Here is a 27,420-nt window from a genome sequence, read left to right on the forward strand (position 1 = left end):
AGGCCAAGTCATTTCCGGGGCACGGGGGGTGGGGGTCAAGGGAGCTTTTGTTGCCCTGGGTTACGTCTCGCAGGGAGCGCACGGCACGCTACGGTCCACTTTCATGATACGGTCTAGGGAATATAAATATGAGGGTGGCATTTTTCATCGCATAGTTAAATCAAACTTTTGATCCGTGGGGCTTGTTGGTAGTAAACTGCATAAAATACAGGCATAATAAACGTCCCGTGGTAACCATAGAAACACTGTCATTCCTGTCCACACTGACCCCTGGCGACGAGGAGGAGTGATGCGAGAGGGCGGGGACAAACAGCAGGCGTGACTCAATACGGGCTGTTTGATTGGACCGTTAACCGTTGGCTCATAGTTTACATATCAACGTAGCAAAATATTGTCGTTTTAATGTCATGACAAGAGATACATGGTGAGAAAGAATCATAAGTACTACTAATAAGTAGTGTTTCCGTTTTTTCTTTTACTACATGAGCAGCGTCGACACCTCCCGTGTGACATCCGTAATCAACTCTTCGAGCTGAGCTGTGTTTTCAGTTGTCACTTACTCAGCCAGGGAGAACATGGCGAATAAGCTCGCCTCGAAGTTCTTTCGTCCCTCTGTGTTTACGCAGCTGGTAAGTTGTCGAAAACTTTTGCTGCCGATTACTCTGCTTTGCTAGTGTCTGTGTGACTCCCACTGTCCTCCGCCCAGGCGGCTCTCCGGTCCTGGTGCGGGCCTCGGGGGAAGGCGGTGGCGGCGACAAAGGTGACGGGGATCAGATATTTCTCAAGCGATCCGCCACCGGAGAACATCAGTCGATATCCAGTTCCGTACAAGAAAGACCTGCCTTATGATATAGTAGAGCTTATGGAAGAAGTTGAATCAAAGGTAAACAGTAAAAAAAAAATATTTAAAGTATTTCAGATGAGATAAGATAATCTTTTATTAGTCCCACAGTGGGGACATTTACAATGTTACAGATGCAAAAAATAATAGCACAACTCATGAAAGCAGTTCAAACTATTACAAAAAAGTAAAACATAAAAGTGATACATAAACAAACTAGTCAACTGTGTGTGTGTGTGTGTGTGTGTGTGTGTGTGTGTGTGTGTGTGTGTGTGTGTGTGTGTGTGTGTGTGTGTGTGTGTGTGTGTGTGTGTGTGTGTGTTGAATGCACATTATAATTGCCATTAACATTTGTCACAAGCTTCCTGCTAAACTTCTTGTTTCTTAACAGGGAGGCTTTTTGCCCAATGTCTTCAAAGTCCTCTCGCACAGACCAGCAGAGTTCAGAGCCTTCTTCGCTTACTACAATGAACTAATGAACAAAAACACAGGTGTGTGTTGTATGTTTCTCTGTGTGTGGCAGTTAAGTGCAAGTTGTAATAATCAGGGGCGGTGAAACACTATAAACATTCTCTTCTAACTATGCATCGGCCCGACAGATGGAGATCTCAAGGAAGACTGCACAATATGAGGGAAATATGAGCAATAACGTTGTTGAATATTGTGATAATATTACTTGCAATAAATAGATATTAGTGTGTGTAGTCAGTTCTGTATTTCTGACGCTTTAGTGTATTGCTAAAATATGATGGAGAAAATGAAGGAGATTGAACATGGTAAACGTGAACTGAACACAAAAGAGCCACTTAAATAAGAGTGATTGTTCCATTTTAAAGTTCAGTTTTGTCTACTACTACTCTCTTTCAGCTAAGTCAATTTAGTGAGTATTTTGCAACATGTTTATTGCACAAGTTGACATTGCAATAACAATAAATAAAAAACAACAACTATATATTGTTCAGCCATACCTAGGCTGCAGTCTATTTGACTTTGCTGGTTGTGTGTTGCATTTTAGTGTCAGCAGGTGTATGGAAAACCCCGTTTTGGAGCGCTGCATGTACACGAGGAGGCAGATGTGATATAAAATCTGTCAGCTGATGATCGACAGGGACAGGTAGTGTAGTCGAAGGTGTGATAAATAAGGTTTGTTACCGACGGGTAAATATCAGGTTAAAGAAACACAATAGACAATTTATGCGGAGAAGACGCCACACCCATCTGATACAGAGTTTTTTTTTTGCACCCCTTGTGGAAAAGTTATCAGACATGCAGATTTAGTGATGCGGACTGTATCTTGTATCTCATTGAATCTGTAGCTTTCAGGTAACTTTGGCTCTGCACACGTTTAACATTTTTGGTGTTGCCATTATAAGAAAGTGAGAGTCGTATCATTTTTCAGTCTGGCTGCTGCATTGTCGTCTGAATGTGTCCCAGACAGCCACCATAACAGGCAGGGAGGAGAAAGTATTAAGTGACTCCATTTCAAAAAACGACGGCACATAATGTTTTCTCATAATGAAACTTGATGTGTCGATTGGCTCTGTTTTAAAGTTGCCAATCAGGTCTTAAAAATGTTGTAACAGAGACACTGAGTTGGCAACACTTGCACAGTTGGCAGGTGGAGTTAGATCTCCTCGTCATAGTAAGAGTACCATAATAAAAACCTTAGTAGTCATCAAGAGATCTGCAGAACACATTATCTATTAACATTTTCTTGGTGTTATGCCTTTTATTTCATTGGGTTTAAAAGCCCAATTGCACTTTGTCCTGTTTCTCTTTTGTGAGGTGAAATGTTATAGGTAAAACATTATAAACTTCTTTTGATTGAGATATTGTGCAGGTGTTTTTGTTATTGTGGCCACTTCATAACTATAATGGACCTGTTCCAAGAGACAGTTTATTAAATTATCTGTAACTTTGTTAACTAAAATCAGCCAGCCAGCTCTGATTCTATGTAGCCTACTTTCTATGTTATTGTTGTTTTGTGAATGTGTGTTTTTCCTTTTTTTTTTTTTTTTTTTTTTCATGATTTCACTTTCATTTGGTATCTAATATCTTCCAGGCGGACTGACCAAGGCAGATCGTGAGTTGATTGTAGTGGCTACCAGTATCCACAACAAGTGTCTTTACTGCGTTGTATCCCACAGTGCATTGCACCGCATCTACTCCAAGAAACCCACTCTTTCTGATCAGGTATAATGTTTTATGGATATTTACTGCTTGACTCTAGATTGCTTATTATAGTATACAATTACTGTAGTTGTCACATAAGTTAAGTTGTATTAATCAATCAATCAATCAGAGCAAAACTCAATTTTTGTGATTCAAAGTTCGAGTTCCATATTAAATCCCATATATTTCCCACTTTGTTTAATCAGTTCCCTCCGTACTTTCACACAGGTTGTTGTTAACTATGAGAATGCAGAGCTGTCACCTCGAGAGCGCGCAATGTTGGACTTTGCTCTGGCTGTGTGTCGCTCCGACACCATTACAGAGCAGCACTTCCAGTCTTTGGAGGAAGTTGGCTTTGATCGTGAGGATGCCTGGGACATTGCTGCCATCACTTCTTTCTTTGCCATGTCCAACCGGCTCGCCCACCTCACTGACATGAGGCCAAACATAGAATTTTATAACATGGGCCGCTTACCAAGGGACAAGAGCAAAGGCAAAGGGGAGTAGTGTTACTGACAAGTTTATCAGATTGATCAGTTTGTCCCGAGATCATAATTTAGGTTCTACAGTTGCTTGACTGAGGGGTAGGAATGGAGAATAACTAGCTCTCACATGGTAAAGACGCCAAATACCTGACATCATTGATATTTAAGTATGCTTCAAATATATCAAAAGTCTCCCACTGGATCCAAAGGGTTTGTGCCCTCCAGCTTGAACGTGGCTCCACAAATTGAGGACTTTTTAAAAAGCTCCCTAAACTCTTCTTCTGTCTTACGTCGGAAAGGTTAGGGACAAATGACTCTGATGAAAAACCTGACAACCGGGGTGCACGCTCATTTTTGCCCCTTTTCCAGCGCAATGCTATGCTCCCTCGGTACTTCTGCTACTCCTTTTTTTCATCTCAGCCTCAAATTCCATCTGCCTTCCACCTTACATTGGACATCGTTTCAAATTATTATAGCCTCCATGCTGCTTTCTACTGTTTTCTTATTTTGTTTTCCAGCCATGTAAACACATATACATCCCAATTTGCATGGAAAAAGGTATGTTTGCATTTAAACATTGTTTGATGTGTACTTTCCTGTGTGTGTGTGTGTGTGTGTGTGTATGTGTGTGTGTGTGTGTGTGTTGACGGGGCAAACATGGTTTTGCCCTATAGTCTATATAATTTGAAGATCTAACTGTAGTCAATATTTCCGCTTTACTTTTTTGTATTTTGAACTTAGGTGGCTCTGGTTGTTCCATGGACACTTGTCATAAGGTGGGGAAAGTGTATATACCTTTTTTGCAGTTGTCCATCACATTAAAGTTAATGACACACTTTCATAGTTGTCTTTTAACTTCCATGTGTGTGTCTCGAAGAAGGAACAAGAAGGGCACTCTGAGAGCACAGACCTCCAGTAAGGCGTGCCCTGTCACAGTGAATGCAGTGTGAATTTTCTAAGTCAGGAGCTTGATTTTCCAATTATTCAGCGGCCACATGAATGTAGCAACACTGCACTGTCGCAATGTTAACAAAACCAATAATTTGTGTATCGCCCCGTGATTCAGATCAGCGCAACAGCTCTGACAGACAAACTGAGCCAAAAACATAACCTTCTTGGCGGAGATAATGATCACATGAAACTCAGAATCTCAGCCAGCTCTTTTTTCCCCCTTGTTCAACAGTTGAATGTGCTCTCTGTTATGATGTGTTGCTCAGTGCCTTGTTACTGTGACCAGCAGGAAGAGATTAGATACATTACTGGCATTGTTCAGAGCAAGCTTGTATTCTAAGGTTTTTTTTTGTTTTGTTCTTCCCTAAGCCTTTCCTTTATCTGGTAAATAAACTATTTTTCTTGACAAATGTAAGATTTGAGAGAGCCTTATTTTTCTGTCTTTACCACTTAGCTTTTTTTGGATTTATTTTCTATTAATTTGTAATAAAGCACACACAGTTCACTGCTGGCAGGACAGTCAGTTGTGGGACAGAATGAAGAAATCACATAATCTTGGTGAAGTACTGTGTATTACCACCAGAGAGCGCAGCATCCACGCACATATTGGAATCCCTTAAATGCACACTTCTAGAAGGATTAATGCAATGTTGTAGGTCATAAGAGGTGCACATGAGACATTAGCAAACACTATATATTTTTCTCCAATGAGTACTAAATCAGGATTAGGATCACACAATGACAAATCTTAGCTTTAATTTTCTAGTTGCTTTCACTGGGGATGTTTTGAATCACTGTTCTTCTTCTAATTCCTGTACACAACATCATTTCTGAAAAATTATTTTCTGGCAACCTACTTTTAATACTGAAGTCCCTGTGCTGTCTATTATCTACAGTGTTACAAGTCAAACATGGCTCCAGGCATCACCAGAAGATTTACCTTGTGTGCATGTGTGAGTGCTGTTAGAGTCACAAACATTGGGTTGCTATGAGAACGCATATGCAAATTGTCTATTTTCGCGTAATGCACTTGAAAACAACCTCTTTCACTTTGATAACAAGGAGATATTCACACTTGAGGAAATATGTTTGACTGTGAACATAGCTCTGACGAATGATGGCTCAGTCCAAAGAATGAAAAATTATGTTATCAGTACTTAAATCAATCTATTGACTTTAGTAAAGGTAATTTCACTTATAGTTTCCTCCCAGGACTTCTCTTGTCCTGTCCTTATCGCCCTGATTAAGTGTCATATGTTTCAGGATGTGCTCATGTACAGCTTCTCATTAGGCACCAACCCTGACCCCAATGGCTCCTATTAAAAGGAGGCAGCCGACTCCAGAGAAAGCTGATTTATGGTCTGCAGCTGCCTTGTTGTCACTCATCTTGTAACTCATTCGTGCCAAGAACAGAATATAAATGGACAGATCACATGAAAACAAAGTTAATGGCCTTCAGGTGGAGGCATTCGCCCGTTTCTTATTGTAGCGTGTTGGTACATTCATAGATAAATCAATACGATTTTATCCCTGTTGCAAACTGGAAGGAGAGTCTGGGGAGGCTCTGAGTTGTATCTTTATTCTCCTTAGGCAGATAAAACAAGTCATGAAACACGCATGTTTAAAAGAGAGCAGGAGGAAAGAGCTGTATAAGAGCTGTAAGAGGATTGGTGAGGTTGTGGGCCAAGTGAAAAAAAAGATCACCGGTGAAGTAGATATCATTTATAAAGCTTAACTTCCATGTGGGTGGATAGTACTGTAAAGTAAAAAGCAGTAGCAACATATTTAAGACATCCTTCATCTGAGCAGCCCTCACGGCGGTTCTCAGAGTGTGATCTGGGAACATACAGCAATTTCTGAGGAGATTTGGAATACAGATAGTTATGAATACACCAAAGAACACTTCCTATCTCAAATGGTAAACCTCTAAAGTGCTCTGAAAAATTAAATTTGCACAAATACACATTGTGACAATTGGTTATGTGCTATGGTAACATTGTTTGGTCATCTACTGTATCCACTCTGCGGACACTCCATTAATAAATTAAATGCCAAGTAAACTTGATGTTTTGCTACATGAAGTTGTTAAATTGTGCCATCTCTTTGTGTCTGCACACAGCCTCCGGACTTTCTGCAGAAAGACTCAACCCACATAGTTCGAGGAGGGAGAGAAGAAGGAGGGGTTGGGGGGGGGGGGGGGGGCTCTCATCTTTTATGCCTCCGCTGGGTGTTCAGAGAGTTTTTAGACAACTCTTCCAGAGTGGGCAGTTAAAGTGGGAAAAATATTGAGGGATGCTCTGCCCTAAATTGTATGTTCAGCTTCTTTTTTTTGTGGTGGCCAAACTCTTCAGACTGTGCTTGTGATCAGTGCACAATTTACTATTTCAACCCGTTAACTGTAACATCAAACTCACACCTTATCTGACTGGATGTGAGGTTACAAGGTGTGAAACTACTGACATTGCATAAGCAGGAATGAAGTATCAAGATCGGAAGCAACAACTTTCACAGTTTGAATCCCAGGTCTAGCAGTACAGAAGCCATTTCAATAAAAAAAAGAGAATATAAATAGCTGGTGTTTGGCAATAACATGTTTTTTTCCAATAAAAATGCTATTGTTTGAGACAACAGACCTTGAATCAGGTAAATGAGACAACATTGTAGGTTGTTCTTTTGGGTAACGCCTCGTCAAACACAGATGACGTGACGTCTTGTCTTGCTATACCTGTATTTCCAGTGCAGATACAACTGATAACAAATGAATAGTAAACATGGTATGAATAAGTGTCTCTTTCTTAAGTTGCCATTATGACCCAGTGTTAAACAGTTACATACCAATAGAAAAAACAGCAGACATTTCAATCTCCCCTACCACAGTAGCATCAGCAGTCAGGAAATGTGTTTTGCAATAAGGATACTACCATAATTTTGGCCACCTACATACAGTTATATAATGAACATTTAATGTTTAAATTATGAAATCATGATTTAAGCGAAAGTTACATGCCCACTGGATCTGTTGAAAGTTGATTCTGGGAAATGAAATCTGGCTCGACAAAGAATGAAATAAGCCCATTGCACTTGATTAAAAGATAACAGGGGAAATAAAATGTAGTGATGGTTACAAACTGATTGTTATCAGGAATTCTATTTTCCTTTAACTGAGATGCTCTATTTACACACAGGCATGCACTCGCCCTCTGTGACTCATTGAAGAGAATGCAGGCGGGCATAAGGGCTGAACTCTAACCAAGCGAGCACATATGGGACATTAGCAAATGGACAGACACAAGGATGAGGCCATTATCTTCTGTGTTAAGAACATGTCAGTTCCTGTTAAGAGTGTGCATTAACATGCATGTGTGCAAGTCTGCATATGCACAGTGCTCTGTTAATGTGTGTGCCCAGTCATTCACATACTCCAGTAAAGTGTATGTGTGTGTGTGTGTGTTTGTGTGTGTGTGGATTGAATAAGCATGATATGTGAGCATTTGCAGCTGGGGTCATTTGCATTCGTTTGATTTGATGAGATTTCATGTGTAACAGAGTAGCTACTTGACCCTTTACTGGAAGTCTAATCCCAACAGACGCTACATCAGAACATGCAGTCAGTCACACAGCTGTGACACAGGCAGGAGGATGCTTTTTAACCACACGTTCGCATAGACGCTGAGACACTTTCACACTGAGATATGAGGCTAATAAGATACGTGAGTATTCACTGTCAGTGTGGTAAATAGCTTAATGATGCTGGGGACAGATAATACTGATGGATAGCTAGCTTGAGTGGGAGGCTGTTGCGTTAGGCTAAAGTCATTCACTTAAATGGAGGAAGACAGAGCGGACATGACGGCGATCAACCATGCCCATAAAACAAATGTTTGTTTAACAAGGTATAAATGCGCACAAACTTGTCAAAATTATGATCCAACACACGTCAGATTTCATTGACATCAGAAGGGGGTGTGGCCTTAGCAATGACATGATGCCAATGTGATTTCTAAAACCTAAATCAACAATACTATGGCACTGAGTAGGTTTCTCTCTACACCACCTGGGGCATCCCTATGTTCCAAGTGTCCTATGTTTTTCCCGAAAAGGGTCGCATAAGCCTATGCCTTTGCTGATTTAATTCAGCATTTTGTTAGGGTTAGAGGTTTCTGTTAGGGTCAGGGTTAGGGGGTAGTGCTAGGGTCTACATAGGCCTACTTTTCGTGGAATTCGGCACTGATTGTGGAAAAAATAACAGACCAGTGAACATAGGACCCTTTCTGTGAAAACACTCTGGGCATGATAAAAGTAGCAAGACTAATGCCCAAGTTAAACACCAAGTTCACTTAGACTGTTGCAGCAGAGCTATAGAACCCCTTCTACACCACAGATATCTACTGTGCTAGTTGGCCCTCAAAGCTCAGTGATGCTCTGCTACTGATCATCCTGACGACACTGGCAAATACTGATACACTGCATGTCCACATGGCTGAAGCTCTTTCATGACCTTTCAGTCAACCAGTTTGAGAAGTGTTTCAGATTAGACTGTTCCAGACTGATAATCCAAACGCCCATTTGCTCAGATTACTTCATGCCTGCGGATTATGAGCCATGCATCATCTCAGAGAGATTCAAGCTTTTACTGTTTTTGTTTGTTTGTGCATCCTAGTAGGTATTTGTGCTTTCCACGTTTATCGCTGTCCGTGTGCTTACAGGTGCTGTATGATGCTTTTTGAATTCATTTTTTTAGGATATTTAATTTCATAATGAAAAACAAAGGCAGCCATCTAAAGTGTGACCTGCAGCCTGTCCTCTGAGCTCCATGAGCACACTGGAACTAATGGCTTCAATATTAGATGGAAGATTGTTTAATCACTGTGATGCATTTGGTTTTGGCATAATTCCCAGTTTACGGTTCAAAGGCTTTAACACAGCGTTTTTTTCTTCTGTTTTCATAGTGTTTAGGTTTCAGATTATTCTTAAATCTACATTGTAATGCTCTTTATCTTGTTGTCCTTGAAACTAGGCAAAATCACTCGGCAGATTCCAGAGTACCTATTTTTAAATGCTTTGCTCATTAGTCTCTGTGTGCCATGAATATGAATACCATTTGACTCATTTATGCCATATCTTTTCTGGGGGGATTTACACATCTCACATATAAAACTCATGTTTTGGTTCCGGCCAGCAGTAGGGCATTGTTCTGTCAGGACAACCAAAGTGAGAGGAGATGAGACTGATGGATGACAGGACTGGTTGCTACTCTCTCATTTGGTGATGCATCACATTAGCATTCAGGCTCTCCCATTTTTCCCACCCGCTGAAATGAATCACAGCTTATTACAGTAATGAAAGTGTCATGACATAGTTGTTTAAATAATGCCTTAATGAATTACTAAAATTGAATAACACATCAAAAACACAGAAATAGAACGCAATAAAGAACATAGTTTGAGAGAACACAAGCCTATCAGATAGACAAAAGATAAATAGACAAAAAAGGAAACCAAACTTATAAGAGAAAAGATAACGACTTAAGGGGATTTCACATTGGTCGTCTCTTTAAATTAGGGGTAAAGGCTGCAGAGGGGAAGCAGTTCTGATCACCGCAGATATAAGGCACACATTTTGTTCTGACAGAGTTCACCGTGATAGGACTGCAGCAGCAGCTGCTGCCACTTTTATAACACTTTGCTTTCCAAAGCACTGAAATCAAAGCAGCACTGAAATCAAAGCACAGCTGTGCCTAAGTGACTTACAGCCTCCAGCTGCTAGTATGTTAGCAAGGACAATGCTAACATGCTGAAGTTTAGCAGGTAAATTGTTTACCATGTTCACCATCTTATGTTAGTATGCAACATTTTCTAATTAACATGAAACAATGATCAGCTGAGTTTTTCATTTATTTGGTCATCAACTTAGATATTGCACAAACTTATATTTTGACCTGATATTAGTGCTACACGAAAATTTACAACCACCAAGTCCAAATGCCACAAAGGCCAAAAACATAAGACAAAACCAAGTTCAAACGCAAAAAAGATTTGTTCCCTAACAAAAACTAACCTGGACCAAAACAACAAAAAGGATCAGATGGGCTGCTGAAAATAAGGATAACAGGTGCTCTGGCCAGCCACACAATGGGCCGTCTGACAAGGACGCTGAACTGCCTAACTGAGGAACTAAACTTACAACAAAACCACAAAAACAGTAATGCCAGTCCCAGTCTTCCCAAGCAAAATAAGATTAAATGAAATGAAAACTACATAAAGAATATTATGCAATGAATCAAACGAAACCAAAACACCAGGATACTGCTGCTGAAGACTCATTAGGCCAACATTGTGCAGCTTGGGCCAGGATCTTTCAATCAGCCAATCAGGGTTCAGGAACAGCCAGGCAGCCTGAAGCAGAGGGAGCGCATAAAAGGAGGTCAGCACCACAAGTCCTCCAAGTTAAATGACAAAGTATGAGAAAGAACCATCATGGTCTTAGTTAAAATAAACCCACAAAGTCTCATGTTTTGTTTGCACCATCCATCCTTCAAAACCTCCAACCTACACCGACTTTGTAACTATATAATTACATCCCCTGACTACCTCATTTAATCCTGCACTCGTTCTGTTCATTCGCTCTCTATTCACAGTCTCGGACTTGAACGTCTATACCAAAATGGCAATCCCTCAAAACCACAAAGGTCAGCCTCATGATTTCTCTAGATTAAAAGTTAATGGAGATTGCCAAAGACATGAATGGGGATTGCCAAAGACATGAATGTCTTTACCAAATGTCATGTCAATCAATCAGTTGATCAATCAATCAATAGATGTTGACAAAATTCATCCTGAACCAAAGAGGTGGACCGATAGACCAACCAACCAACAGACAAAAACAACAGATATGTTCATCCATGGAGCCAAACCACCAGCATGGCCAAAAAGTAAAGCAAGCAACAAAGCAGAATAGAATTAGAGCAGAAAATCATCTAACAAATACAACCAAGGAGCTGTTTGGAGCAGAGTAATGTGTGAAGGTGAAAGACTGCTTGGATGGGGCCAAGGACCAGACAGGTGGCTGTGCAACTTGCAGGGCAAGGAGGTGGCAGCAGCAACCTGCAGGGTTGTGTCCTAACTGCAACCCCCCAGGTGAATGTGGGACTGATTGGGACTGAAATGAGAAAACGTAAGGAGGGAGCAAGGGAGGATGAATGGATCCGGGGGGTGACGTCCAGTAACTCTGCAGCCGGGCTGACATGTCTCTGTGTGTGTGTTCTGTTCACAAAGGCATTGCATAAGGCTGCTGAGGTCTATCCACCCACAATCCACCTGCCACACACATAAATACACAGCGGGAGCTTAATTTTTCCTCTAACCAAAAATGCTGGGCCAGCAGTTCAGATGGCAGAGGTATTTGCCATTTTGGATGGCAATAAGATTGAGCTTCTATCCATAACCTTTTACATGGATTTCATTACTTTCTCGCCCTTTCCACACCTGCCCTAGCTCCCTTGACCCGTTTATGGTTCGGATTTTAAAATAATCTACCTACAGTTTATCACCTACTGTAGTTGCATTAAAAACCATCACATATTAGAGTCCTGGGGGAAAAAGGGAAGTCTGTTTCGGTTCATAACATTTTGATTCCCTGTGAAGTATACATCAGCTGCACGCTGAGCTCAGCAGTCGGACCGTTTGACACTCTCTGAACATGCAATCTGGCCCCGCTCAGGACCCTGCAGTGCACAGCATGTGTGAACTTATTTATGTTGATGGTGTGCAAGCATGTTTGTGTTTATGTGTGGCTGATAGTGGGGGGGCAGCAATTTTGTACTTGTGTGTGTGTGTGTGTGTGTGTGTAAGGCATCGAGACACCCAGTCTTACACTTTGCCATATTAACACTTACCGTATCATCAAATCATCAGGCTTCCTGTCGCGGGCCTGAAATAAAACATTAATAACAAACACAACCACAACAACAACAACAATAATACTTGTTTACATGTTGTCATCTCAGAAGACTGAGTCTGGCTCCTCTCAGGGGGTTTGCTATGTATACCAGGCGGTGTTGATGAGACTGGGGCACACGCATCTGCTCCAATGGTTTGTTTTTTCTCCAGGATTGCTATCTAATTTTCATAATGTAAGAAATGCAAAACATAAGGAAGAGGGTGGGGAAGGGCAAAAAGTTCCCAAATTCTAGAGACAAGGGAAAACCCTTATTTTGAATCTGTTTACAGAAGCATAAATAAAGCTATTTTCCTTCAGGATTTATTTGTATTGCATCATTTTACCCCTTTACGTCTTCCAGGATCTCAACCTGGCAAATAATACATTATATAATTAACTGAAGATTAATATATTAGAAGTATTAATCATAACAGAATACAGATGATGTTTACTTGTGTATTTGTGTTCATTGAGCTTCCACCTTCTCACCACTGAAGGACTTTTCCCTCACCCCAAACACCATCATGCTCGGATTGGCTTCAGTTGTACAAAATCAACGCAGTACATGTTCTTACATCTTAAATGCAATCAAGAATTGATTAATCAGACCAGCACTCCCTAATTATTTTGAAAAAAACTGTTAGAAAAAAATAGAGAACAGTAACCATTGTGTCAGAAGAGAAGATCTAAACAATGTTTTCTTAGGGCTATAGGATTAAAAAATGAGTAGGAAGTGTAGAGGCCTTTGCCTTGAATAACACATCTGTGCCCACAGGACATCACTAGTTTCACACGCTGCTCTGGTTTGATCTTGGTCCATTCTTCCTGCAGTCTCTTCCACAGTTCAGTAACGGTTTCTTAGCCATTACTTTGTTGCCAGGGTTTTTCCAGAGATTCTCTATGTTATTCTCGGTATTCTCCAGACAATTATTTTTGTACAGTATATCACTGTGTAGTTTAATGAAGATCCTAATCGAGACAAACATTTTTTGAGGGTAAAACTAGACATTTAGAGAATTCTTGTAGGGCAAGCACCTTCTAGCTTCTGACAATTACTCAGTTTGATGTTACACACACACACACACACACACACACACGAACATATGGACTGCCAGAGGTCACTTTTTGTGACAATTTTAACCATTTATATCCTTCACCTATAATCTAGCCTTGCAGCAGTGACTCTCAGTTTTTCCTCAGTTATGTAATATTCTTTATGTGTGGCCTACTGGCTGGTTGATACCCTTACATCCAGTCTCTCGCTCTCTCCCTTTTCATTGAAACAGACCATTTAAACCACACATTTATGTCCCACAATGTTTTTTTTCTACACTGTTCATCTGAATGAAGCATCACATCATATTTGGTTTTAGTTATTTGGTTCTTTGTCACCCACCTGAAATGATTTACCTGACTTCTCATCCTCTCCCATACGATTTACCTGACTTCTTCCCTAAAGATATAATATTATCTCCTCTCTAAAACGAAAGCTAGACATCACACAGCATTCAAATTCAAAGTTGCATACCAGTTTGGTGATGTAATTGTACTGTTGCAATAATAACACAGCTGTTGTTTCCAGTACAATCAGTTCCCAACTAGTTTTAAAAGATTTCTGATCGTACAGGTTGATACAGCTACAGGTATAGTTTATTAACTTTCCACTAAATCTCTGTTTAGAAAGTCTGTTCAAAGTGCTGCATATCCATCTGCCCATGAGCTGCTGTACTTTCATCTGCCTCTGTCATGGACTGTTTCACTCATTTTTATTCCCATGCCTTTTAATAAATGATTACAATACTGACACAGTGGATGAGGCATAACTTAGCACTTGTCCCCGTGTATTACACACACATACAACACAGAGGAGCACTGACTGTGCTATGATGGTATCTTTCAGTCTTGGTTAACTGAAATTACATTCGGTATTTTCCAAGTTTAATGAATTCCGCAAGTAAGACGGCCTTCCTATCTCAGTCTTATTGTATAACTGCCTTGTTGTTACATGACCCTGAGCAAGCAGACACTAAATAATGTTTAATTTGGTTATTGTGTTAATTTACGTTTTAAGTTAAAAAAAAAAAAAAAAGAGAGAGATGATTCTTCCCTTCCTTCCAGTAAAGCCCTGTTTTTCTTAGATAGTGGTAGAAAATTGTCTTTGGTCTGAGATAAGAAAAGGAAATAAAATATTGAATGGGAGAAGAAATAAAAAAGAAATCTGAGTTGAAATATGCCAAAAAGCATGCAAGATGTGGGTCATGTTTTCCTTCTGTGGTCTCAGAAATATGCTCTGATTTTTTTTTTTTTTTTTGTGTGGCAACAAAGACTGCCTCTCAACTTCAAATTGTTTGATGTTTTGGATGGATGAACTCCAATTAGAAAGAACCCACATTTCAGGTAGATAGGTTGGGAGATATAATGTTTTATTTTAGTAAGTCTACAGACTCAATGACTAACACACGTTATGAAAGAAAGGGAATGTTAACACTGTTTTTGTATTGTCCTGATCGTGTTCTTTGACTGTTTTGACTTGTTCAAAAGGGTTAACTTTGAATATGACTTGTTTTTTTGTCTCTGTTACAAAAACACGACACACTTTAATGTCTTATTAGTCTTCCTAAAAATCAGCGATGACACTGTATTTGTGGGGGCTCAACATTAAATATGGCATTCCTGTGCCATTATTTTTACTGTTTCACAACCCGTTAAATGACTCATTTTCATTTTCTTATGCATTATCCTGATTCATTTTTGTACTTCAGAAATCTGAAAAATCTGTTTTCTTGCATTTTTGCAGCTTGCATTTAAGCAGCATACACTCTGATTAAACTTAAGACTTGTGGATGGAGTTGCGGACTGAAACTATTAACTGGTGTTTTGCCCGGTAAGTTAACCAAAACATGTGGTTGATTTGTTTAAGCCTGAAGCTGTAGCAACCTAAGAAGCGGTTTCAGCTATTATTTGTGTATAGGATAAATGCCACATTTCACATTGAAATTTCCATTTAGACGCAAAAGTAAAAAGTATAGGGCTTTGACTTTCTTCGCCAAACTTTCCAGATGACTAGCAACAAACCACTGGTTTCAAGTTTCCCCCTCCCTACGTATTTTGTTCCCATAGATGTATCCAGAGCCCAATATACAGAGAATAAATATACTTTTATTAACATAGAGAGCCAAAAACTCACACTTGGAATGACAGAGAAAGAGATAAAGAGACCGATGACTGTAGCTACGACAGTGAGGTGTAGGTGGTACTAAACACGTTAACAACTTTGTTGTGTGAATCAGTTACTCTGCTCCCTCTACGAAACACGGACACAACCTACTGACAATAGGGCCTTTTAAAAATCTACAGTATATTCTCCAGTGAAACAGTGGTGGATGAGGTCATGAGCTTCTCTTCTTGCTGTTGAGCCTCTAGCTATTGTCTGTGCCGTCAGAGGGTCAAAAGTCACATTGCTCTTCGTCTTCGGTGACCACTTATGTACAGAGAAGTCCAACAAGGTACATGAATATTTCTGTTTTTTTTAAAGCAGTTAGACAACTTTTACTTGACCTGTTCAATCAATGATGAATGTCAGACAACCATTTACTGTACAGTTCAAAATACAGTATCTGACTGCATTTCAGAAAGACACTCGTGCATTTTGTTTTACTGGTTAACACCAGAACATACCAGTCGACACAGTGCTTTTTGATACAATATACTGGATAATTCATGATTACACTATCCTAAACTGTTATTATTATGGTACATTTTCTATTGACTAAAATAAAACAGGCAAGACAAAGTGAAAACTGATCAGAAATAAGCATTCTCTGATAATGAGAATCCTTCTAGACTTGTGTCAAAGCAAACAAATTGTGTCCAACTTCTTCATGTTGATCAAACTGAAAGCAAAAACAATAAATTCACAGTGAAACATCTAATTTTCATAACTAACCTAACACCATTATGGGGATGGTACATCATCAGAAAGTTTTGTTATCTTATTTCCAGGAAGTGAACAGGACATTTGTTTGTGTGCGTGTGTGGATTTGTACACAAAGGACAAACTATTTGAGATAATTGAAATAAACTAGAGAAAAAGCTGTGACGTTGACTGTGGTGCTGTATGAGCCACTGTACAGTAAATTCAGCATTTTTTAAACAAATAGTGCAGATAAAACAATGATATTTACACTGTTTTCAGGGTTAAGACAATTTGCTGCCACATTATTTACCCTTTATTCATATCTCAATCACTATAAAAAAGAAAATCTATACAGTGCCCTCCTCTACAGTCCCAGTGATTCCCAACCTGTTGCCTCTCGTCTCCAGAGGTTTGTTGTTTAGTCTGCATGCCACTTATTTTCCTCTAGATATAAACAATTTGTCTCTTGTTATAAACAATTTGTCTCTGACATCAAGACAGAGTGGGACAATTAATGTGTATATTCCTAATTTGTAATGTTCTAAATGAACATAATTTGTCTTTGTAATTACTTATTTATCAATCATGAATACTGATTGGTTCAATTGATTCAGCATGGAACAGCGTCAAGGCTCCATTTACTTTCTTCACATCAATTTTTTTTATTTATTTATCATAAAACACTGCGTGGCCCAGCTCCTTTCCAATAGGGGGCCTGGAATTTGGGCCGGTGACCACATGCTGCAGACATTTTGTCCCCCCCCCCCATACACTTTCTTTCTTAATCTCTTCTTTAACTCTAATCTTTCGCTGTCTTCCATCCATCCTTCCCTCCCTCATGCTGCTGCAACCAGCTATGTGAAGTCCTTGGAAACAGCCTCTATGAAGTTGGGTGCTGCCATGAGGATGGTGAAGGTGCAAATGATAGAGAAGAGAGAGAAGGCCACCAGGCACAGCCGGTCCACCACCGCCGCTGCAAACTTCCACTCGCTGCAGATGGCCTCAGCCTTGTCCTGGTCCCGGAACCGCTGGGCTATGTACGACACCTCCTCCAAGATACGCTGGATCTCTGGTGGTGGGAGGCTGACTCCCATGCCAGGTCCAACTCCCATCCCCAGACCTCCAACACCACTGCCAACTCCTCCAGGAGGCTCCGCTTCTTCACTGAGGGAGCCATGGGCACGCCCCCCTAGTGCTACCCCAGAGTCGCTAGATGGCGGGCAGTGTGGGCTCTCTACAGGGTGGTAACTGCTGAAGTAGAGGCTCATGGAACCGTTGGAGGTGCCTGTTGGGCAAGGCGGGCAGGAGGTCTGTGAGAGGGGCATAGTAAGGCTTGGTACAGTACCCATCTCTATGGAGCTGGTGCTGGAGTGGTGATGGGTGTGACGGTACTTGTACCCAGGCCGCTTGCGCTCATCGCCAGGTTGTTTCATACGGAGAAACCAGGCACACCAGTTCAGCAGAACCACCCGAACCTTCAGCAGAACCACCCGAACCAATTACACACTCACATAATAATACATTTGTGCTAAATGTTATCAATAACAATGGAGATAATTATCTGATTAAATCCGTTTCAAGCACTTACCCACTTGGGCATCTTGCCTCCCTGGGGGTCATGATGGTGAAACTGCAGGACAATAACGGTCACCACCACAGACATTCCCACTATCATCATGGTGCTGGCAAAGTACTGGGCTGCAGAGTACACAACAATCACCGACATACTTTTAATTTTTCATATAAGGTCATCATGCCTACCCCACAGTCAAATTAAATAAAGATGTACAAACAGATAAAACATTGAGTTCGAATTAATTCCAAAAAACAGGTTGATTTCACACTGTAACATGAAAGGAAAGCAACTCTGATCAATTTGTGCAAGAAGATATATTGCCAAGGGGAAAAGATGCTCGCTTGCACTGTAACGGGGGAAATAAAGTCTATTCAAAACTGGTGATAACACAGAGGATGGGGGTAAACAAACCAAAAGACAGAGAGAGACAGAGAGAGAGAAAGATTAGTTGTGGTTCTGAGGGGATGTTTTTACCCACAGGAGGGAACAGTAAGAGAGGAGGGAAGCATTTACTGAACCCCCCCCCCCCCCCGCCCCCCCGCCCTGATAAAACAAGAGGTGGGGAGAAAGTAGAATTAAAGGATGTGTTTATGAGAGGTGTGCTGTCTTCTTTATGGTCACCTTGTCTTTATGGAGGAAGCGTCAGAGGAAGAGATGATGCACAATAATTCAGAATGTAACTGTGAGACCTTCGCTTGCGAAACCACATTGTTGATTAAACTAACTAAATTAAAAACAGATAAAAACTGAACTGAATCAAATGAACTAAGCCAAATGGTCTTGAAACAGATAAGACAGGTCTAACAAAATTAAAATCAAATGAACACACCATGCTTATCAGGTGATTAAAGGCTGACGAGAAAACACATATGGCCGGATTCTGGCAGCAGTGTTGAACACCAGCTTTATATATTCATGGTCAAATTCAAGCAGCTGCAATAACTCACATCCACATTCAACGGGCGCGCTGTAAAGGGGCATGAGTCATTTTTAACAAGGCTGCTAAAAGTGTCCCAGTTGGCCTTGTGTTGCGGTCAAGGGAAATACAAAACACAGATTAATCACTCTGTTGACGAAGCATTTATCAAGCTTTTCTCAGCGAGGTCAGTTATCATTGTATTGATGCAGCTGTGACCATGTTCAGCATGACCACACACTTCTCACATCGATAAATAATGTGTACAGTTGATTTGTACAATATATTCTACTTTGACCAAGTGACGCTTCATATAGGACTGCAGTTACAACTCATGTAAACACACACACACATGCACAAACACAGAGAACTTCAGCCCCAAATGTTACTCATCTCTTCCCCTCTTTACATCCATTATTTCTCTTTCCGTCCTCCTTTCCGTCTTGCCTTCCTCAGTGAAGAATCAGACACGTCATAGCCTATTAATGGTGATGACAGCTTTAGTTCTGGCCACACAATTTACTCCTCACACCACCCAGGGGCACTGTGAATGATGTATAGATACCCTCAGGCTACTGAAATCAAAGGTTTTTTATTTATGACTTATTTTAACAGTGTATAGAAAGGGCAGGCAATTTCTTACATTTAAAACACTTAATAATTCTCACTTGTGGACATCTGGAAGCCAATCTAATCAGTAAGATAATTTCTGTACCACCTGCTATTCCCTTTTGGACATGCTGGATTGACACACACACACACACACACACACACACACACACACACACACACACACACACACACACACACACACACACACACACACACACACACACACACACACACACACTACTATCATCCCCGAATGCTACTTCGTGACTTATGTGTTATTGCTTTTGTTTTTTTTAATCATGTTCTATGTTTTTGTCTTTGCAAAACAATAAACTTTAACTTTTAATTTATGTTGTATATTAGTGTTGTTTACTTGAAGTGCAAGAAACAGAGGGGCAATAAGATTGTAACTATGGACTGGTCAGTAATGTCTGTGTGTTGACATTCTGAGTCAACATTGAAGTCACTTTAGTTTGACTGTTTGGAAAAGCCTTTCCCCCTCCGTTTAGAGGAGCTTCTCACAGGTAAACACACATCAGAGGTAGCTAGTGAGATTTATTGCATCTTTTCAAAAGGAATGTCTGTTTGGAAAAATGCTCTCTCTGCAACGGTGACTTTCCTTCTTAAGAATGCCAATGTCACTTCCTCCTGGTGATTCTACATTCAGGCACTCTTAAGCACGTTAAATGAAGATACACACACACACACACACATAAATTTAACCCACCGATAAGAGGAACAGAGTCAGACGTAGCAGGCATGATCTCCGCGACCAGAAGCATGAAGACAGTTAGCGAAAGGAGTACAGTGATGCCTTAAGACAGAGATTGAGAGAGACACAGAGTGAGAGGGGGAGAGAGAGAAAACATGAGCATAGACATAATGATGTGATCAGGGTCACTGGTGTATTAAATCCATCCTGTAATTACTTATGTATGTAATCAGTTATGTTCTCGTGACTATAACCATTTATCAGCGGGCGCCTCCTCTGAGGTGTCCAAGATAAGTTACAGCACCAGAAATCCCTCAAACACTTTGACTGACTGCTCATTCAAAGATGGCTATTCATCAAAACTAATCGGCACCGACAGAATTTCAAAACGGATTTAGTGGCACGCATTTTAATTTGGAATTCAATTTTTCCAAGATGATCCAACCTGCATGCATTCAGGGCTTGCTTTAGGATACATAAAGACAAATATGCATGCACAAATACAGTTTGTGAGTGTGCTTTAACATTTTTATGTATTGGTTTACGGTTATGGTTATTTGCTCTTGGTGTTAAATTCTACATGACAAGTTGTTTAAATTTATTTTACTCAAAAACTGTACAAACATCTCCGTCGTCTTTCTGCCTTTCTTCCATAGTGTGTTTCCGTGTTTTGCAAAGCAAAGTCATTTCATGTGAATAATGCGTGTGTTTAACCCCCCTCACCCAGAGAAATCTTTTCTCCAGAGTCTGCAGGTAGCAGGAAGACCAACAGGGCCAAGCCAGAGATCAGCACACATGGGATAAGCAAGTTGAGGCCGTAATATAAAGTCCTGCGGCGCATGGTGACCGTGAATGTCACATCAGGGTAAGGCTCCTTACAACAGTCGTAGTAGAGCTCATTGCGCTTAGCTGGCACACCTAAGAGAGCACATACACATACAGGTCAGGTAGATTTTTTGGACTAATTAAGTCATTCTATAATGTGTGTAACGCAGAAAATCAGAACAAAATACAGAAAAGAATAGTCCATAGTCAATAATTGATGGTATCCACCACTCAGACCATGATGGTTTAACTATCTCACCTTGAACTCCAACTCTTGGGATGTGATGTGCTGCTCTCACATATGGCCTGGCTACACACCTGCCAACATGTCAAACATTCCTACTGCATGCCATCTGGTGCTGTCTGACACCTATTGCCAGCTAACCATCACCCCGGGGGCACAGGCACTGGGATCTGCTGTTACTCTGTCCCAGCTGGAAACACCCCAGGCCTTCCAAAGATATCCACTGTTCCATTGTTAAATCATTGAAATAAAAATAATTTGGACACAGGAAATTGGCAAGGCCAAGCATCCTCCAAGTCAGTTTTGTTAATATTGCTTCTATTTTAGCTTTGTCAAATATTAAAGTTATAGAAAATGTTTACTTTAGGTTTCTAGTGATGGAGCATCCCACTATTTATTGCATAAACTGAATACAACAGCCCTATTTGTATACCCTCTAAAATAATTGGAGGACTCATATGGAGAAATATCAGGAGACAACTAGAGAAATCAGTTGTGTGTTAAAATTTACTTATTGAATTATACAATTAGATTATCCTGACAGCTGTACTTGCCATCAAAACAGTGCATCTCCCTTACCCACAAGGTCCCACTCCCCGTTGGGTATGTAGCTGGATGTGTCCACATCCAGCATCTGGAGGTCCAGCAGCCAGCCGTTGTGCGTCCACGAGCCAAACTTCAAGTCACACTTTTGGACGTCGAAGGGGAACCAACGCACGTCAATGTAGCAGGTGCTCTTCAAGATGCCAGGGGGGATGTACTGGCAGTAACCAGATGCATTCACCAGTACATTAGTGTGGAAGGTGGCATCAAAGCGCTCATCAGCACTGGGGGGGAGAGAGAAATGTGTGTGTGTGTGTATGCACCTTCAAAATGTTTCATCATCTTGCAGTGAGCTCAAGCTCTATCTTGCTGACATCTCTTTATTGTATTTTTAAATCATTTTGGACATCATGCTCGGGAACCACAGGCAAGCAATTTTTATTAATTTGTAGTGTTGTAAGGAGACCAAGACTCATAATAAAATCTGCACATTGGGTTATGACAAATTAAGGAATAAGAAAAGCAGTGAGTCAGAGGGATACCACATTCATTTGAAGAGCAGTAATAGATTTGTAAGTTCAAAGCTCATTAGCATTACAATATCAACATATGGTAAACTCGTTAGCAAACAGCTGCTTATTTACACATCCAACAGTTACAGAGCAACATCATCATTCATTTGGAGCCATGTTTCTGGCTACCTGATCAATGTAAGATCAACATTCACTCTCTTTTCGTTCTGTTTCTGGTTCTACCAACTCTTGAGGGAATAATTTGTCTCTTTAGCCACTAAAACGTAATTTGGTCTCAGATATTTGCTGTTTCAGCCAGACCTGCCACAGCAGTGAGCAATGATATGATGTTATCCACCAGCCATCTGTGGAGCAACCTGCTGCTCCAGTCCTGCACCTCACATATGCACGGTTAAAATCCAGGTGAAATTCAGGGTGCAGTGAAATTAAATAATCACTTCCAATGCTATGCCAAATATGCAGCAACATGAACCAAATCGGAGACATGAGAAAACACCACAGATGCCTCCTTCAAGGCTCTGTAACTCACAGCCTGCTGGGATAATATGAGGGCAGGTTTTACATCAGTTATGTTTCAAGAATTTAAAATTTGAGATGGATTTGCTTGCAAACAGCACCAAAAGTCAGAGAAACCATTAATAAAATAAAACAAACAACAACTGCATTCTCTGAAGTCGGAAGGATTAGAAAAACGCTACCTTTGGGGACAGGTACTTACAGTCAAGGCACCTAACCTTGGAACCACTTCAGCACTGGCACTCCAGCTGAACTCTAATTAAGAATTAAAGAGTAGCTCCATTGGTGTCGTTGAGAGTGTGAACTTTCAAATAAAATGCTAGAGGCAAAGTCTGAACTTGGGCAGTGTCTTCTGTTTTGTTTTCCTGTAAAGTGTATGGCCACATTCCTGTTTATACAAATTGATTCTCCACTGTTGCAACTGGCTGGAAGGATATATCACCTCTCCTCCTCTGTATTGCAAACTTTTGTTATAGCAAGCGGGCGGCTCAAGTGAATAATAGATCAGCTCAGACTGGAGAAACTATGAAAGAAAAAATTAGGAAAAGAAATTTGTAATTGTGCCATTTTTGTTTTGGGTTATTCTTTTAACTAACAGAGAAAATAGTTTTATTTCATTAATAGTCACCTGGATTTACATGCCCCCATTTACAGTAATGTAACCAGTTTTTTCTATCTATTTTTCATCAGCCAGACAGTAGGTCTTATATTTTCTTTTGACTGTTTCACTCAGAAGATAGTTTACTGATTTCTTTCCTCAATTGTTGATAGTGTGCATGGTGGTAATTTAATGAAAGCCTCCACAAGATAGACATTTACAAGATCATTTTGGATTTAAACATTTTGGTTAAAAAAAAACAATATGGGGACAAAAAGGGTACATCCTCTTCTGTCAGTTATAAGTATTAAAGGTCCCATATTATGCTCATTTTCAGGTTACTTGTATTTTGGTATTCTACTATAATATGTTTACATGCTTTCATGCACACACACACACGCACACACACACACGCACGCACACATACACACACACACACACACACGCACACACACGCACACACACACACACACTTATCAGTAAGGTCCTGTGTTTTCCGATCACAGGCCAAAGTAAATATAAAAGCTCATTGTAGAGCTGACAGTCCTTTTGACTTCACAATCTAGTCACAATTTGGAAGGAAAGCACACATTGAACTCTATATACAAATACAGCATAAAGGCAAACACAATATACCTATACGTGCAAACACAAATCAACACACACACACACACACACAAATCCCCAGTGAGAGAGATAACGCCAGTTTGTCTGAAACATCCTGGAGCCTCATTCAGCCACGACAAAAGAACGTGACGTGCTTCCTAATAGAATTTGTAGATGAAACCATTTCATTTGTCACTGCTTTTGCTCAAGATTGATTGAGTTATCTTTTCCGGGGGTTAAATGTGGAAATGTATTGCTCTGTGTGTATGTGTGTGTGTGTGTGTGTGTGTGTGTGTGTGTGTGTGTGTGTGTGTGTGTGTGTGTGTGTGTGTGTGTGTGTGTGTGTGTGTGTGTGTGTTGCTATCAGCTGTGGCACTGGGTGCAGGGGGAGGGATGTGTGGGTCCGCCAAGGCGGAGCTATGCAATGAATTATTCAAACTTGGCCTTACTTTATCTGAAGGTGTGCACTTTCCTGCAATCAGCGCTTGCATACATCCCAGCAGAGCATGTCCTGGACTGTGTGTATGTATTGGAGGTACATACTGTACAAGTTATACATTTGCAGAAAAGGGGAGATGAAGCGAACAATGCAAGACAAAATATTTGTACTTTATTGTAATTTGCTTAAAGAAACTGAAAGCCATTGTCTCTATTCCCATCCATTACTGTTAAGATAAAAAACAACTTAAATTTAACAATGCACACACACACACACACACACACACACACACACACACACACACACACACACACACACACACACACACACACACACACACACACACACACACACACACACACACACACACACACGAGAGTGGGGCAAGGCGGAAACAGAGACTGACCGCCAATGACAATAGTGGCAGTGACAGGTTACTGCACCATGGGACATGAGTCATCAATGCTTTCTTCTCTCTCTTTCTCGCTCACTCAACACCTTCTGCTGTCCCAACACGCACGCACGCATGCATGCATGCACGCACAAGACAAAAAGGAGGAAGCCACAAAGTAAAGAGTGTTCCTCAGGCACACAGAGAGCAATGCAGGGTGGAAAAAATTGTCCCCTAACTCACAGATCTTTCAAGCAAAATCTCTATGACAAACTTAGAAAACAAGTAATAATAATAACAATATTACGTACCTTTAAAGTCATGATTTAACTTGGTTGCACAGGATGAAAGAGCAACAAGGAGAACTACAAATGACTATTAGCTTTGACATTAGTTATTAGTAAACATTTCTTCTAAACTTTTCAAATCAAAAACACAAGAATAAAACAGAGCCAAAGAATGTGTATTGCTCCGTAGGAGACAGCAAACACCTTCCCTGAAGCTTTTCTCCATGCACAGTTGAGAGCTACACACGGTCAGTGCCTACTCGCCCTGCATTAAGGAAAGACCTATCCGTCCATGTTATATCCCAAGAACATAGCATTAAGCTAAACAGCCTCAGGGGTCCTGACATTAGGCATTCTGTTTGACAGCCTTAAGGCTCTGCGGTTGACTGGTCAATGCAGCTGCAGGCAAGAAATACAGTAGTTTTCCAATTTACAGTGGGTTTCTTCCTTTAGAGGCAGAGTGCTTATATATACACATCATGACAAATGGATTACTTAAAAATATGTTCATCTTCAAGAGGGAACAGACGGCTTTGTATCATTATGTTGAGATAATGATGTGTGACATTGTTGGAAGAGTAAATACTTTTTTTTGGTAAAAACTCCAGCGTATAAAATAATTATATGTCACTCTAACTCTAACTGAACTTCGTTATTGATGGTTTGAGTCCCCTTCAACACATGTTTCGAAGTATGTAGAAGTACTCTGCTATGATTAACAACTCTAAAATGCAGCTGAGAGCACATCTACTCTTTCTACCTCATTGAGAAATCTTGTATCTGGCCTTGCCTCGACACCCCATCAATGCTCACTCTAGGCTGACTGATAAAAGAGCAGTGCTCATCAAGATTGATAGACATCAGGGAGATTCAGCCATACGTGTTTGAACCTCAGTCAGACCCAGAATCAGATAAGGAGTCTGTGGTGCACCGAAATTGACAGCGAGCAGATTTATCAGAATGTAAAGTTAGCATCTTTGTTTTTTTTTGCATTTGTTGTTGACACTGGCTGACACAGCTATGAGGGCAATGTGTTTTCATTCTCTGTACTGACCGTCCACTCTGCTGGAGATTTCAGATTCCTTTTTCCATCCCTTTACATACATGTTCTTGTGTATCATGGTAGCTTCATTTTTGTTGATAAGCAGATCAGGCACTTCATTGTCTCTTTGGCTTCTGGATGCTCACCTTGTCAAGTAAGAATAATATCCATAGGAACAAACTCATGTGATAGCCTCAATCTGCACTTTAGTACATCTTTGTGGACACACAGATACAAACAGTGCAGGCTCTTGTTAATCATGATGTCATCACTTAACAAGTTTCTTTCCATAGAAAAAAAGGAAAGAAGAAGAAATTGGTTTTGACCTCATTCACTTAATTTTTTACTGTTACATCTTCTTTATGGGGTCTTTACAAACCTTGTTCCAAACCATAAAAACATGCACCTAAAGATTAATTCATTGAAGTGATCACAAAAAAGTCGTCAAATCGGTCCATCTGTTCATTCATTCGACCATCCACCCTTCTTAAAAAAATAATACCCTCTGACTATCCATTTATTCGATTAATTCCCCTTTCAACTTTATGTCCTGTCACAGTGCTGTGTCTGCATTGTTCATCTACTGTCCCTGCTGGCAGAATCAGGGTTCTGTCCGTGGGTAACCTGAGTTGGACGTCCTTCATGTTCCTCATCGATCCCCAGTCAAGTGAGACCATTGACTTCTCCCCTCTTATGAGAGATAAGGTCAACGGCTTACATAGCGGTTTTAGATCTGAATATTGTTTAGACAAACACGATCACACACTGCAAAGATCACAGTTGGTTCTCATCAGTGAAGAGAGCTGAGACAGAGAGTGGCATTGTAGCCACTCTCTGTCTCAGTGTAGGACACATGAGTGTGCCCTTTTGTCATAAACGTATGAATAATTAAATATCCCATATATCTATATATATTAAATACACCAATATCTTCAACTGATTATCATTAGGTTCAGTTTTCATGGGCTGAGTAAAAAAAAAATTATAAAAAACTTGAAAGATGCTGCTAATTAGCCTGAGCCGTGCTGTAAGCCATTGGACGTAGGATAATTCAAACTCTTTGATGTCAGCTGTCAATCAAAGTACAAAACCTTTGCAAATATGGTGAATAACAAAATATTTTCCCAAGGCAGTATTCATGGATATGGTTGGAATGGTAAATCCATGACTCACAGTGTACTGTAGATTATCCATGCATGAAACATTGTCTCTCAATGAGAGAGATATGAGATATTACACACTGGAATAATATTAGCTGAGTGACTCATCACAGACAA

General features: G+C 40.4%; 2 protein-coding genes across 2 annotated transcripts in view; one reads left to right on the forward strand and one right to left on the reverse strand.

Annotated features, from left to right (window-relative positions):
* Positions 1-383: 383 nt before the first annotated feature.
* On the forward strand, positions 384-4,858 carry LOC310948218 (uncharacterized protein). Its single transcript, XM_083915264.1, has 5 exons — positions 384-629; positions 707-883; positions 1,233-1,332; positions 2,904-3,034; positions 3,242-4,858. The coding sequence occupies exons 1-5, from the start codon at positions 576-578 to the stop codon at positions 3,518-3,520; spliced, it is 741 nt and encodes a 246-aa protein (XP_083771390.1). The 5' UTR covers positions 384-575; the 3' UTR covers positions 3,521-4,858.
* Positions 4,859-17,157: 12,299 nt separating this feature from the next.
* LOC310948635 (neuronal acetylcholine receptor subunit alpha-7-like) overlaps positions 17,158-27,420 on the reverse strand; it is a gene marked incomplete at its 3' end in the record, with an annotated part of 38,553 nt that continues 28,290 nt past the window's right edge. The window contains exons 5-9 of the mRNA XM_083915830.1: positions 21,768-22,015; positions 20,843-21,037; positions 20,135-20,221; positions 17,892-18,001; positions 17,158-17,778 (exon numbers count right to left, since the gene is read on the reverse strand). Of these exons, the coding sequence (XP_083771956.1) occupies positions 17,158-17,778; positions 17,892-18,001; positions 20,135-20,221; positions 20,843-21,037; positions 21,768-22,015 (1,261 nt within the window). The remainder of the gene's footprint in view (positions 17,779-17,891; positions 18,002-20,134; positions 20,222-20,842; positions 21,038-21,767; positions 22,016-27,420) is intronic.

The sequence above is a fragment of the Echiichthys vipera genome (assembly GCF_963691815.1).
Source record: "Echiichthys vipera genome assembly, chromosome: 6".
NCBI classification, from domain to species: Eukaryota; Metazoa; Chordata; class Actinopteri; order Perciformes; family Trachinidae; genus Echiichthys; species Echiichthys vipera.